This window comes from Hemitrygon akajei, chromosome 4 (assembly GCF_048418815.1).
Source record: "Hemitrygon akajei chromosome 4, sHemAka1.3, whole genome shotgun sequence".
NCBI lineage: Eukaryota > Metazoa > Chordata > Chondrichthyes > Myliobatiformes > Dasyatidae > Hemitrygon > Hemitrygon akajei.
In genome coordinates, this window is record NC_133127.1 from 128,371,848 (window position 1) to 128,386,478 (window position 14,631).

The 14,631-nt window shown below is 44.4% G+C and overlaps 1 protein-coding gene across 2 annotated transcripts in view; it reads left to right on the top strand.

Moving 5' to 3' along the window:
- Positions 1 to 8,665, top strand: part of LOC140726641 (short transient receptor potential channel 6-like) — a 138,272-nt gene extending 129,607 nt beyond the window's left edge. For both annotated transcript variants that reach the window (XM_073043272.1, XM_073043271.1), the window contains 2 exons: positions 5,928 to 6,003; positions 8,312 to 8,665. In XM_073043272.1, the coding sequence (XP_072899373.1) occupies positions 5,928 to 6,003; positions 8,312 to 8,436 (201 nt within the window). In that variant the 3' untranslated portion in view covers positions 8,437 to 8,665. The remainder of the gene's footprint in view (positions 1 to 5,927; positions 6,004 to 8,311) is intronic.
- The last annotated feature ends 5,966 nt before the right edge of the window (positions 8,666 to 14,631 follow it).

Here is a 14,631-nt window from a genome sequence, read left to right on the forward strand (position 1 = left end):
GTGAACCAAGACTGGGTAGCCTTGAGATTTACAATTCGGAAACAAACAGGAGACAAGCAATATGGCTTTCATCAGAAGTGAATGGCAAATTAATTAAAATGGATTTGGACACTGGTTCACTCATTCCACAAAATGAGTTTGGTATTTCAAAGATACTAAACTGAAGTCTGCAGATATTCAGCTAAGAACTTGTACTGGAGAAAAGACTGGTTCTGTGGGAATGACATTTGACCCTGTGAAATACAACAAACAATAAGTCACATTAAGCTTGTTAGTTTTAAAAACAGGGGGACCAGAATTGTGGGGATATGATTGACTGAGAAAACTACAACTTAAATGGAGATCCATCCACAATTTGCAAGCCATAACCCCACCACTAAAGCCAACAGAACGTGAATTAAGAAATGTGTTGGCTGATGCTACAACTGTCTCCATGCCAAACACTGTGAACCATTGCCCAACAGAGGACAAACAAGTGTTGGTGCCAACCTCTGCCTCTGGTTGGAAAGAATACTGGACCAAGGAAGGACCATGCTGCTTAGAGGAAGCGTGAAAGTGATGAAAGCAGTGGTCCGTCTACAACAGATTTTGTAGCCAACACATCTGAGAAAACTTCTAATATGTTAATCAGGAAGTTATTTGCAAAATGTGGCTTGGTTTTAAGCTGGAAAAAAAATTCAAGGAGGTTCAAGAAAGATGCAAGTTTTCGGCTTTTGTGAATATAAAAATCCAGAATCTACTCTGTGTGTATTAAGGTTATTGCATGAACTTCAAGTGGGAGACAAAAAGCTGCTTCTAAAAGTAGATGAAAAGACCAAAGCTCAACTGGATGAATGGACGGCCAAAAAGAAAGGAGTTAACGGAGATACGAAAATAGAGGAGTTGTCAGATGATGATGTGGATGAGGAAACCAAGAGGAGAGATCAGATCTTAAGGGGAGCAATAGAAGGATTAATTAAGAGAATATTCCAGTGAACTAAAGGTATCTTCCCAAGATCAAGATGCACAAGCTAGAAGAAGAAAAGAGAGAGAAGAGATGGAGAGAAAAATGTGAATGAGGAAGAGAAAGGTGTGAAAGAGAGAAAGAATATGAGAAAGAAAAAGAAAGGGATTGAAGTAGATCTAGAGAAAATAAAGGAGAAGAAAGGTGTGCAGAACTGTTAGAACCAATTCCTGTAGTTTCAGAGTCAACTCTTACAGCCACCCTGGAGGAGGCCCCAGACTCTGAGATTGTTCACAGCCACAAGTCTCACCTGTCAACAAGAGGGATACCTCTTTTCAGGAAAAACATTATCCCACAAGAATAAGAAAGCCTCCACAGTGATTAAATCTTTAAGCCTGAATAGGTCAATTTAAAAATAACTATGCTGGATGTCTGTAGTTAGTAGTGGTATTATATAGTATACCGTGTATATAGTTCTCTGTTAAGTTAGAGTTTACAGCTAAACAGGGAGGTATGTTGTGTTTTTGATATTTCAATAGTATTTGAGTAATTTTGTATTTCATATTGGTTGATTAAGCATTTTTGTTCTTTAAATAATTAATTACGAGTTATATGTAAGAATATGATAATTGCATACGCCATCACGCTACCATGTGATATGTATGCACCTCGCTTAAAGTAAAGACGAAGTTACACCCGCATTTCGGACTCCTGTCATTTGAATTAATTGAATGTTTTGAAGCTACAAAACGTAACATCATTCCTAAATCTCACTTTAATTAAGCTTCCCTTATTCAGTTTTATAGTAATTAAAATATGAATTTTGTGAGTGTTAGTCCTACCCATAGGAATTGTTTCTGTCAGTCAAAGAAGAATGATGGATGTTTATATAGCACCTTTTAAGAGTTTAGGCTATTTCAAAAGTCTTCACAACCAATCAATTTTTATTGAGATTTAGTCACTGTTGCAGGAAGAGAATATCGATCAGCCGTTGATCTTATGTAGGCTCACAAGAGGAGCACCAGAGGGAGATGGAGAGCAGGCAAGGAGTGATTGTGAGAGGGACAGAGAGAGAGAAAAAGAGAGAAAGAATAAAAAGGGAAGAAATAATAAATGAATAAATAAAGGATGGGGTAAGAAGGGGAGGAGGGCATTAAGGGAAGTTAGAGAAGTCAATGTTCATGCCATCATGTTGGAGGCTACCCAGCCGGTATATAAGGTGTTGTTCCTCCAACCTGAGAGTGGCTTTATCTTGACAGTAGAGGAGGCCATGGATAGACATATCAGAATGGGAATGGGACTTGGAATTAAAATGTGTGGCCACTGGGAGATTCTGCTTTCTCTGGCGGACCGAGTGTAGGTGTTCAGCGAAATGGTCTCCCAGTCTGCGTCGGGTCTCACCAATATATAAAAGGCCACACCAGGAGCACCGGACGCAGTATACCACACCAGCCAACTCACAGGTGAAGTGTCGCCTCACCTGGAAGGACTGTCTGGGGCCCTGAATGGTGGTGAGGGAGGAAGTGTAAGGGCAGGTGTAGCACTTGTTCCGTTTACTAGGATAAGTGCCAGGAGGGAGATCGGTGGGAAGGGATGGGGGGGATGAGTGGACAAGGGAGTCGTGTAGGGAGCGATCCGTGCGGAAAGCAGAAAGGGGGGGAGGGAAAGATGTGCTTGGTAGCGGGATCCCGTTGGAGGTGGCAGAAGTTACGGAGAATTATATGTTGGACTGGAGGCTGCTGGGGTGGTAGGTAAGGACAAGGGGAACCCTATCCCGAGTGGGGTGACAGGCGGATGGGGTGAGACAGATGTGCGGGAAATGGGAGAGATGCTTTTGAGAGCAGAGTTGATGGTGGAGGAAGGGAAGCCCCTTTCTTTAAAAAAGGAAGACCTGGAATTCTCCGTCTTGGAATGAAAAGCCTCATCCAGAGAGCAGGTGCAGCGGAGACGGAGGATTTGCGAGAAGGGGATAGCATTTTTGCAAGAGAGTTCATTCCCATCACCCTGACCTCTGAAACTTTACTGTGGTCTTTTACACCAAGCTGTCATGCAGACAGCCTGAACATTGAGAGAATCCCATGTTTAAAAATGCTGCAGGATGCTTCAGCATACTTCCAATTCTTTGTCTGCTCTTCCTTCCTTCTCCTATCTCATTGTGAATTATGGCACCCATCTTCCTATCTGTAATGCAGCAGAGGGAAGCGTATTTGTCGCATGGCTATTTGAGGCAGGAGCTGATCTAGGATCCCAGATGCTGCTTTACTTCCTGATTTCTTCCAGCACATTGCTTGTAGCATTTTCTCAATATTAGCCATGACTGTAATAGTAAGCAAGTGAGGTTTTAATATAATGGCTTTCCCAGGCAGTTCAAGAGCAGTGGATTTGGTGGATATACGGTAAATGTAATCACAATGCTGCCTTTAGTTGCTTGTAGTCAGATCTATTATAAATGTTCTACAGTCTACTAAGATTAGCAGTACAGAGTGCTACGTACTGACTGCTACACATTTTCCTAGTGTCAGAGTAAGTTCTGCAGTTAATAATATAAACAGATGTGAGATTTTCCCGTGGTATTGTTAAATATCTTCTTGAGAATAAATAGCATATGTTCTAGTGCCCCACAGACCCAAAGACTACATAACTACTTCTATTAGAAGACATCCTGTGAGAGGTTGATCTAACCTTGATGCAAAGTGACAATGGTAGGTTAGCGTGATCTGTGGCGTAATTGTGCAACCAGATGGAAAGTGGGTTTACTTTAAAGTGCAAATTGAAAAATAAATGAGAAAGACAGCACACCTTTCACAATTTAATTATTTGAGAACACCTCATGACTGTGCAAGACTATAATTAATTTCAAAGTCTTTTTAAACCAACAATACTGCTGGTTAGATCACATTTTTGGGAAAGTTTTCCCAGAGCTTTCCTGTTTTGTTCTCTTTACAACATATGCCCATAAATTGGGCTTTCAATTATTTTCAATGTGTGATTAAAACAATGTTGCATTTTGAAATTGAAATCCCCATTTATTGGGCAACTCTGATAAAATGACTCGTTAGCCCCTTGCTAGCAACCACTGAATTCTTTCTCCAGCTTTGTACGTCTAGGGTGTATACGACTTTGGTCCCGCCAAATCCATGAGGTTGGGACATCTCACCCACCCAAACCACGGTTTGTGTGAATGCTATGCCCTCGGCAAGAAGTAGCAGATCATACACTGCCTACAATTAAAAAGAAGTATATTTAATAATGTTAAGTTAAGCAAACAGTTATTAAATGAAAGAAAGAAAATAAACAAAAGGGCACATTGCTCTTAACAGTCAAATGTGCAGTTAAGTTGGAGCTCATCATGAACTTGTCTGTCACTTGCATGCTGGACCCTCGGTCTGAGTGAAAGCACGCACCACCTTCCGAATGTCTCTCGAAATCCATCCTGAGCACTCCTTGAAGCCATTCATCTGCACAAAGCACCTTGTGCAACAGGAACGGCATCCTCAGCCATCTTTATCCCACTGTCTTCTCCCAGCTCCCGCCAACGGAGACCTTTCCGCCCATGTCCGCTGGAACCTCCTCCCAAATCTACCATTCTGATTGGCTGACACCACATTCCTAAGTTGAATAACAAAACTTCTCATCTCAGCTCAAACCCAGACAAGCTGAGAGCAGTACAGGGGGCTCTTACAGAACTGCTAAAATGACATATGTACGGCATAGCAGTAAAAATCTTAACCAGGGTGTTACACATGTTGATGTTCCCTGATAAAAATCACTAACATGGAGTGATGCACGTCACATCAGGACCTGAAGACTTCTGAATGGCACCACACTCAGCTGAACACAGCTTCTGATGACTTTCTCTGCACTGATCTGCGAAGGGTGTCAATCCTTAAAGGGATAGTCCTTACTATAGAAACAAAACTATAGCTGTGGCAGAGCAGAGGGAGGATGCAGGGCAAAGGAGAATGTTGCTACATTTAATAAAAGGGACTCTGGCATTCTTATTAGTGACATTATGCTCAGAGCAAGTTCCTGTCTACTAGGGGATCCAAAAAAACACAGGATGGCAAACACAAGAAAAAGCCGGCTGGTGGTGACTGCAGTTGCCTCCCCTAAGTCTGAGATGCTTATTGGAACAATGAACAAGAAAATTCTGCGCCAACACAAATATATCAAAGGGCTTTTCAGTGCACTGACAACCGGAGCCATTTCAATAGCTGGGTCATGAATTCATTAATGTTGCAGAATCATTGCAGGTAGACCTACAGAACAGAGAAGGGTAATTATGCTTAACCTGGGCTCCTCACCTGATTATTGGTGTAGCATGCTGCAGGTAATTGTTGCTAGACAAAGAGGGTTACCTGGTGTATTTTGAGGGCTTCTCATGGGAAATGTCACTCTACCAACATTTCCTGCTACCCATGCACGTCTGTATGAGGTGATTATGTTATCGCTCTGCCAGTCTCTCTTTCATCTATGCTATTAATTACAGAGTGATGAATGAGGAGTTGCCCCAGTATTGAGTCTATCCACATATTAAAGGTCTAATTGGGGATTAACTTGTTTCGGCTTTCAACTACCACTTTCAGATGCCATGCAGACATCACACCTATTCAGGACTTGGTTGCACATCCAATTCCAGAAGCATCAAAACACCAGTCTTAATCATGCCAACAATTTTAGTGTTATTTGCCTGATTTTGGTTTTAAAGTTGTCATGCTTTCATTTTAACTAGATAAATGTTTACAGGGTCTGTAGCTGGTACTAAATAGCTCAGAAATATAAATGTTGGGTCTGCATTGGCTGAAGCTGTTTGAGGTGTCATTTCCAACCTATATAGGCAATATTTTGAATCTAGTTATGGATGCTAATCAACTAAATATTACAAAGAGCTGCTAGCTTTTGGTGCTATGATGCGTGATTGCTGTATGCAGTGCATGCCCGTGGTTTTGGGTTCACTAACAGTTTCCTTAATTTTTACTCTCAGAAAATAATGAAGCGTCTCATAAAGAGATACATTCTGAAAGCACAAATAGATAGAGAGAATGATGATGTCAATGAAGGTAAGTCAAAGGCACAGCTGTGTGATGGGTGTGGTCAATAATACCTGTTTTATGTATACATTACAAATTCTGCTCAATTTAGTAATAAAGTTCTTTCAAACTACAGCTCATATTTTGGCTTTCATCAAAAGAGCAATGGTATTTCTTCATATCATTGAACTGAACAATTAATTTCAAGGTGACAATTTTCAGGTGCCCCAGTGGCTGTAAAATGACCTTTGTTCTAGTAGTTTAAAAACAAAATATTTTACAATATGCTATCTTGAGCAACATGCTTCACTTTGCCCGTTTTGCCTGGAAACCTCGTTCTAGTTAAAGCTGCTGAAACATAAACTTATCATCTGGCAAAATAGAACAGACTAAAATTATCCAAAATAATGTAACGTTCGAGTGTGGAGAGTGTAATGGTAATTTGTGTGGGTTACTTACACTGTCATTTATTTCTAAAATAATTTCTTTAAATATTGTATAAATCTATTTTAGAGTACTTATATATGCCTACATAAAATAAACAGTTAGGTTTCTACTCTGTTGATAGATAATGGCACTTCTGAGTTGTCTCAGGTTAAGTGTGGGATGAGCAGATGAACAGTGAAGCACTCTCTTATCTCTATTCAGTTGCAACAATCTGTATAAACCCTGTACTCCAGAGAATTGCTTTATCAGTGTGATATTTATATTTCCCAAATCAATTTACCTGTGTGATGAAGTTTGATGACTTTTCAGTGTTAAATTAAGAGCAAACAAGATAGCACAAAATGATTTTGTATTTGAGCTTCTGAATTACTAAGGAGAGAGAACTTTCATTTCATCAGGCATGGCTTTCGGTAAGAGAAGGAAAAGGACATTCCACTGCCCCATTTCACAATGCATTCATGAGCAACTTTGTTGAGACAGAGTTTGGTTGGATTCAGGAATTCGATATGGAATTCTCTTATCAATTTAACCACAGTCTCTACTGGGTCAGTTATTTAACGGGTAGAAATCATGCTTCACCCTTTAACAACTTGTGATGCTCGAGCATCACTTCTTGAAAATCAACCGGAGGTGAGGAGGGTGAACTCACAATTTGCCACTGAAGTACAGACAAGACTTTCCAAAGCACCAAACATCTTCCAAATTTATGTCAGATAAATCATAAGGATGTCTGGACTGGTAGTAGAAAAGTGTTAGATTAATCTTATATCCTAGGCATTCTGAGTCTAGGATATTGCTTATTATTAACATTAGGTGTAGGGGTCATTGCCAAGGCTAACCTTTATCACCCATCACAATCACCTTTGTTAATATGGTACATTTCTTCTGGTAAATAGAAGCTTGGAGTTTGCTAGGAACCTCAAAGATTTCGACTCAGCGGCAGTGAGGGAATGGTGCTTTGCTTTCCTTTTGTGTGACTTGGAGGCAGACTTTCAGGTCATAGCGAAGTACAGCACGGGCTCTTCGGCCCATCTGGTCCATGCTGAGCCACAATAGCAAGTGGTGCTGCTATTGACATATCTTTCTACCAAAGCCTTTCTTAGTGTTAATGGCCACATACTTTGGAGGTGCTGTTGTAAAAGCCTTGGCCTGTTGCTGCAGTACATTTTGCAAATGGTACATGCTTCAGCCATGGTGTTGAAGGGTGCAAATGTTTAGAACAGTTGTTATGGTGCCAGTCTGACAATGAACTCTGTTGTTAATTTGATTGAGCTTCTTAAATACTTGCAACTTGTACCATCCAGGAGATGAAGTGTTTGCCTGTATCTGCAAGTACTGTACCTGGCCTAGTATATCAAAAGCCAATAAAAATATCTTCTTTCCCAGCACCTACATATTTCATCCTAATGAGCACAAAATTCAGCCCAATTTTTAAACAGAGTAAATGAATGCATCCTGAGAAGAGAATGTTCCTAAGTAAAAGTATTACAATGATAGTAAAAACTGTAAATAGCATTCAATGTCTCTTTAAAAAGGAAATTAATGGGTGCTCGACTTTGGATCTTATAGTGTCTACATTACCAAAAGATCGAATGAGTAAAATAGTTAATAGGTTAGTCTAAGTGAATAGCTGAACAGATTGTGTGTTATTGCTGTGTTATTTTATTTTATGTTACCAGGGCACAGTTAGATTTTTGAACAATTGTTAGCAGTTTATAGTTTCCTGTTCTGAATTGCATGTTTGTGAATTTTAATCTTAAACAGAAGTTACTTTTATTCAATAGTTTAGTTTCTTGATTTCTCGTTATTATATTTCTAAACTTTAGTCCAAAATAGTTTGGTTACAAAGTTCTCTGTATTTTTATTAATTTGTTTGCTTGTTATTTTTAAGGTGAACTCAAGGAAATCAAACAAGATATTTCAAGCCTCAGATACGAACTGCTTGAAGAAAAGTCACACAACACAGATGATCTTGCTGTTCTGATCAGGCAGCTTGGAGAAAAATTGGGAGCCTAATCAATTGACAAAGAAAATAGTTATCTGGTAACATTGCATCTTGAACAACTCTGCACCAAATCACCAACTACAATGATAGATTTTGCATATTAATTATAATAGTGCCAAATATAATTTAGATCTAAACATATCAATGCATAGTCAAAGCAGTAGTTATGCAATAATTTGTACAATATTGAAAGTTTTTATCATATTATTGGAAAATATAAACTAATTAAAGAATATACTGTATTAAAATTTTTATATATCAATGAAAATGTGTGTAAGTATGTTTTATTTACACAAGAACAAACATATTCTTTACAATGGGTATTTAAGAAACTCTTATATAGGCCATGGATGATAGAAAAATGGAGTCCTCTGTAGGAGAGAAAAGTTATATTGATTTTAGAGCAAGTTAAAAGGTTGGCACAACATCGTGGGTTGAATGCTTCTATGCTGTAGTGTTTGATGTTCTATGCTCTAAAATTCTTCTAATATATGCAGTTGGAAGATTTTGCATCTTCTCCATTATAGTTTAGGCAAATACACTGTGAAGTCTCTTTCAGGGATGCCTACCCTGAAGAAATTTAAATCTTCCCTTCCACACGAATTCATTGAAATCCTCTCTCACTGCTCCCCTCTGTGACTCTTTGACCACATGCTCACCCAATCCTGCTACCACAGCCAAATATCCTTCCTGGGAACATGTCTTTGCTGCCATGTTGTGCCACTTTGCTTCCAGTCGCGAAACGTTAACTGTTTACTCTTTTCCATTGATATTGCCTGGCTTGCTAAATTCCTCCAGCTTTAATGCCTGCACATTAACTAGAGGATTTCTCTAGCACAACAAGTGCTTTGGAGCCTCTGTTGTCATCAGTATGGCAGAGTAGTTGGCACAAATTCTGATGTCAATTGCACGACATCTCCCTGACTTGTATTTCTAGAGAGGGTCAAAATGTTGGAAAAACCAAGGCAAGGTCAATTTTTCAATTCAAGTTGTATCTTCATATAAATGGCCTGGCTTGCCTGCCCTCTGTTTGCTCCATGATGCACCATCAATAACTCACTCTGAGACGTAAAGGCGAGATATCGGCTTTTATTGACTGGAAGTAGGAACAAGCAGTGGTTGACCACCATACTACATCCTGGAGACTGAGAGGCCGGGCTCAGGCCTCAATCGCCTTGATACCGGGGTCTGTGGGAGGAGCCACAGGAGCACTCAGCAGGGGCGTGTCCAGACAGGTATATGTAATTCACCACATTCACCCCCCCTTTGTTTTTAAAAAAAGAGTCCCCAGGTGGCGAAGTTTCTTACAGGTTAAGTCTATCAGGTGGTCGAATCTGTCGCTGCGATCTACGTAGCTCCGGCTGTGATTGCACAGGTGCCGGTGGTGATTGCACCGGAGACGGAGGTTGTGCTGGTTCCGGCCTAACTGGAGGTGTCAGCCCACTAGGCGTCAGAGATCCCTCATGCGTGTGTGAGGCACCTGGTATATATGCATACGAAACGCCCGGTATATGAGTGTCGTGAGGAGTCTGTGTAGGGCTCGGTGTGCGCGGTGTCACCCCGGGTACAGGGTTCAGAGTCACCGTGGAGTGTTCGAGGTAGTGGTCTGCTGCTCCTGCGGGCGCCAGATCGCAGACGGAGACCTTGTCCTCCTGCCCATCAGGTAAGACCACGTAGGCATACTGGGGGTTCGCATGTAGAAGGTGAACCCTCTCGACCAGCAGGGAGTATTTATTGCTCCTCACATGTTTCTGGAGCAGCACTGGCCCTGGGGATGTCAGCCAAGCCGGTAGGGTGGTCCCAGTGGCAGACTTCCTGGGAAAAGAAAAGTCGCTCGTGAAGGGTGGCATTGGTGGACGTACATAACAGGGAGCGGATGGAGTGGAGTGCCTCGGGGAGGACCTCCTGCCTTCGAGAGACCGGCAACCCCTTTGACTTAAGGGCTAAAAGTGTGGCCTTCCACACTGTGGCATTCTCCCTCTCCACCTGTCCATTTCCCCTGGGATTATAACTTGTGGTCCGACTAGTAGCAATGCCCCTACCCAGCAGGTACCGGCACAGCTCATCACTCATAAAGGAGGACCCTCTATCACTGTGGATATAGCAGGGATATCCGAACAGAGTGAAGAGCTGGCGCAGGGCTTTTATGACGGACGTGGTAGTGGTGTCGGGGCAGGGAATGGCAAAGGGGAACCACGAGTATTCGTCGATAATATTGAGAAAATAGACATTGCGGTCAGTGGAGGGAAGGGGGCCCTTAAAGTCAACACTCAGTCGCTCAAAAGGGCGGATGGCCTTGACAAGTTGCGCCGTTTCAGGACGGTAGAAGTGCGGTTTGCACTCAGAGCAGACTTGGCAGTCCCTGGTCATCGTCCTGATGTCCTCAAGGGAGTACGGCAGGTTCCGGGCTTTCAGGAAATGGTAAAATCGGGTGACCCCCGGATGGCAAAGTTGGGCATGAAGGGCGTATAGCTGGTTGAGCTGTGCGCTAGCACACGCTCCCCGGGATAGGGCATCAGGGGGCTCATTGAGTCTGCCAGGCCGGTACAGGATGTCAAAGTTGTAGGTGGAGAGTTCTATTCTCCACCGCAAAATTTTATCATTTTTGATTTTGCCCCGCTGTTGATTGCTGAACATGAACGCAACCGAGCGCTGGTCGGTCAGCAAGGTGAACCTTTTGCCAGCGAGATAGTGCCTCCAGTGCCTAATAGCTTCCACTATGGCCTGGGCTTCTTTCTCCACCGCGGAGTGCCGAATTTCAGAGCCTTGAAGGGTACGAGAAAAGAATGCTACTGGCCTGCCTGCCTGATTGAGGGTAGCAGCCAGCGCGAAATCGGAGGCGTTACTCTCTACTTGGAAGGGAATGGTCTTGTCCACCGCATGCATCGTTGCTTTGGCAATGTCCCCTTTAATGCGGCTGAAGGCCGCACGGGCCTCGGCTGAGAGGGGAAAAGTGGTAGACTTGACCAGGGGGCGGGCCTTGTCTGCATAATGGGGGACCCATTGGGCGTAATAGGAAAAGAAGCCCAGACACCGTCTGAGGGCTTTGAGAGTGGTGGGAAGAGGGAGTTCTAACGGTCGGGATTAGGGCCAATGACCCCGTTTTCCATGACATACCCAAGGATAGCGAGTCGGGTGGTTCCGAACACACACTTGTCCCTGTTATAGGTAAGGTTCAGAGCTTCGGCCACTTGGAAAAATCGTTGGAGGTTGGCGTCGTGATCCGACCAGTCACGACCACAGATGGTGATGTTATCCAGATAGGGAAATGTGGCCTTCAGTTGGTACTGGTCCACCATCCGGTCCATTTCCCTCTGGAAGACCGAGACACCATTTGTGACACCGAATGGGACGCACAGGAAGTGATAGAGCCTGCCGCCCGCCTCGAAGGCGGTGTAGGGGCAGTCCTCTGGGTGGATGGGGAGCTGGTGATAAGCAGATTTCAGATCTATTGTCGAGTACACCTCGTACTGAGCTATTTGGTTGACCATATCCGCGATGCGGGGTAGGGGGTACGCTTCAAGCTGCGTAAACCTATTGATGGTTTGACTATAGTCCACGACCATCCTATTTTTCTGCCCAGTCCGAACAACAACCACCTGGGACCGCCAAGGACTTGTGCTTGACTCAATGATCCCCTCCCTGAGCAGCCGCTGCACCTCTGACTGAATGAAGGCCCTGTCCCCCACGCTGTACCTCCTGCTTTTAGTTGCCACAAGTTTACAGTCGGGGGTCAGGTTGACGAACAGCGATGGGGGAGGGATCTTGAGGGTGGAGAGGCTGCAAGTGGTGTCGGTAGCGCGGCTGTCGGCATGGTGCTGGGTGGGATGTGTGGGTCGGTGTGTGTGTGTGGTCAGTAGCGGGGTATATGGCGAAGTCCCACCAAACTGAGGATTCCTGACAGTGAGCGGTGGGAGGGGCCCGTCATATGCCATAGTCACACTTTCAAGATGGCTCTGGAAGTCCAGCCCCAATAGCACAGTTGAGGCATGACCAGTAGCGCAAAGTCCCCATATTCTGTGCCCTGCACCACCAATGTCGCTACACAACCCACCCGGATGTCTGTGGAATGCGACCCAGAAGCCAAGGTGACTCTCTGACTTACCGGCTGTATCACGAGTCCACAGCGTTGCACTGTGTCCGGGTCAATAAAACTCTCAGTGCTGCCCGTGTCAAACAGGCAGCTAGTCCTGTGCCCCTCCACCAGGATGTCCATCATTGACCTTGCAAGCTGGTGTGGGGCGCTTTGGTCGAGGGTTACGGTGGCCAGAGTTGAACTGCCGTCTTGGTACCCGGTAAACACCGGTGGGTCGGGGGCAGGGCATGTTGACGCCGACAAAGATGGCCGCCCACATCGAGGCATGCAAGATGGCGGCCCCCACGTCTCAGACGCGGCGCTGCTCGACCCCCGCTCGTGGTTTAGACTTACAGACCTTGGCGAAATGGTCCTTCTTTCCGCAGCTGGAGCAGGTCGCTTCTCGAGCCGGGCAGCGTTTTCGGGGGTGCTTTTCGAGTCCGCAGAAGTAACTCAGCTCGGGCTTTCGCCTGGCCGCAGCTGTGGTCGGGTTCAGGGAGTTCGTGGAATCACGACTGGCAACGGCGTTGGTGAATTCGCTCGCGGGAACTGGCGGCGGTGGGGTCTGAGGTGTCCACGGAACTGGCGGGGAATCACGCAGCTGGACAGCATCAGCGTTGTGCAGAGCAGCCTCCAGCGTGTCGGCCAGCTCGACCGCCGAGCGTAAGGTAAGATCGGCATTTTCCAGCAGCCGCTGGCGCACATACACTGACCTAATTCCTGTAACAAAAGCATCTCATACTAGCAACTCCGCATGCTGTTCCGCCGTGAGTGTTTTGCAGTCACAAGTTCGGACGAGTGTCTGTAGGGCTCGGAGAAACTGGGCGCTCGATTCTGCAGGCCGCTGTCGTCGCGTAGCTAAGCGATGTCTTGCGTAGACGGTGTTCACCGGCCGCAGGTACTGTCTCTTGAGGGCGTCCAGTGCCCCTTCGTAGGTCGGCAGGCCTCTGATAAGTGAGTAAACTTTTGGGGTGACCCTCGAGAGGAGAATTTGGTGCATAACAGCGGGCTCAGTTGCACGAACCTCCTCCAAGTATGATTGGAAGCATGCAAGCCAGAGTTCAAAGGCAAGAGCTGCTTCAGGGTCTTGGGGGTCCAAATCCAATCTTTCCGGACGTAAAACGGTTTCCATGTTTTAAAACTTCCAGTCAATAAAATTGATGCACCATCAATAACTCTCTCTGAGACATAAAGGCGAGATATTGGCTTTTATTGACTGGAAGAAAGAACAAGCAGTAGTTGACCACCATGCTACATCCTGGAGTCTGAGGGCCGGGCTCAGGCCTCAATGGAGCCACAGGAGCAGTCAGCGGGGGCGTGTCCAGACAGGTATATGTAGTTCATCACATTCCAGCATGTTCCATGCACGACGTTCCAGAGCAAAACAGTTTACAGCTGACCAGAAATGATAGCATTGCAGAAGAATTCATCTCCATAAATAGCTGGCAGTGCTACTGGAAGGGTTTTGACAACCAGTAAGCCCAGGACCCCAAACTCACCGGATGTCAAGGGTTCAAAATCATACACAATTAACGTCAAAGTAAAAACATCAAGAACTACCTTTTAAAATAATTAAACATGAATGAGCACTTGCACATATATTTATGAATTGCATTAAAATAGTTAACTATATCCTGAAAATACAAAGAAAGTTATCTTCTCCTCCCCCTCATAACTGTTTCATCATGGTAGCTTTGGAGCTGAGAGCTCTGCGAAGGTTTGCACTGCTTGGTAAGTCTCCGTATGGATTCTATCATCACAATGCATATACTGTCTACCAGGCTTATATTGAAACTCAGCAGAAAGCTTTGGAGCAGCATCTGCTGGCTTTTATTTTCTGTCCTATCATAGAATAACTTGAGAGAAGAGCGCGTAGCCTGGATGGAGAGGTATTTGATGATTGATGCTGCTTCCTTGGGTCAGTACCCCATATAAACATACATGATGGTGGAGTCGGCTTCTGTGATGGACTGGGTTGTATTCACCACTTTCTGTAGCTTTATCCATCCCCAGGCTTTGGTGTTTCCATACCAGGCAGTGATGCAATCTCCCCACTATGCGTCTACAGAAGTCTGTCTAAGCTTTGATCGACATACCATATTAATGCAAGCTTCTAAGAAAGTGGAGGTAC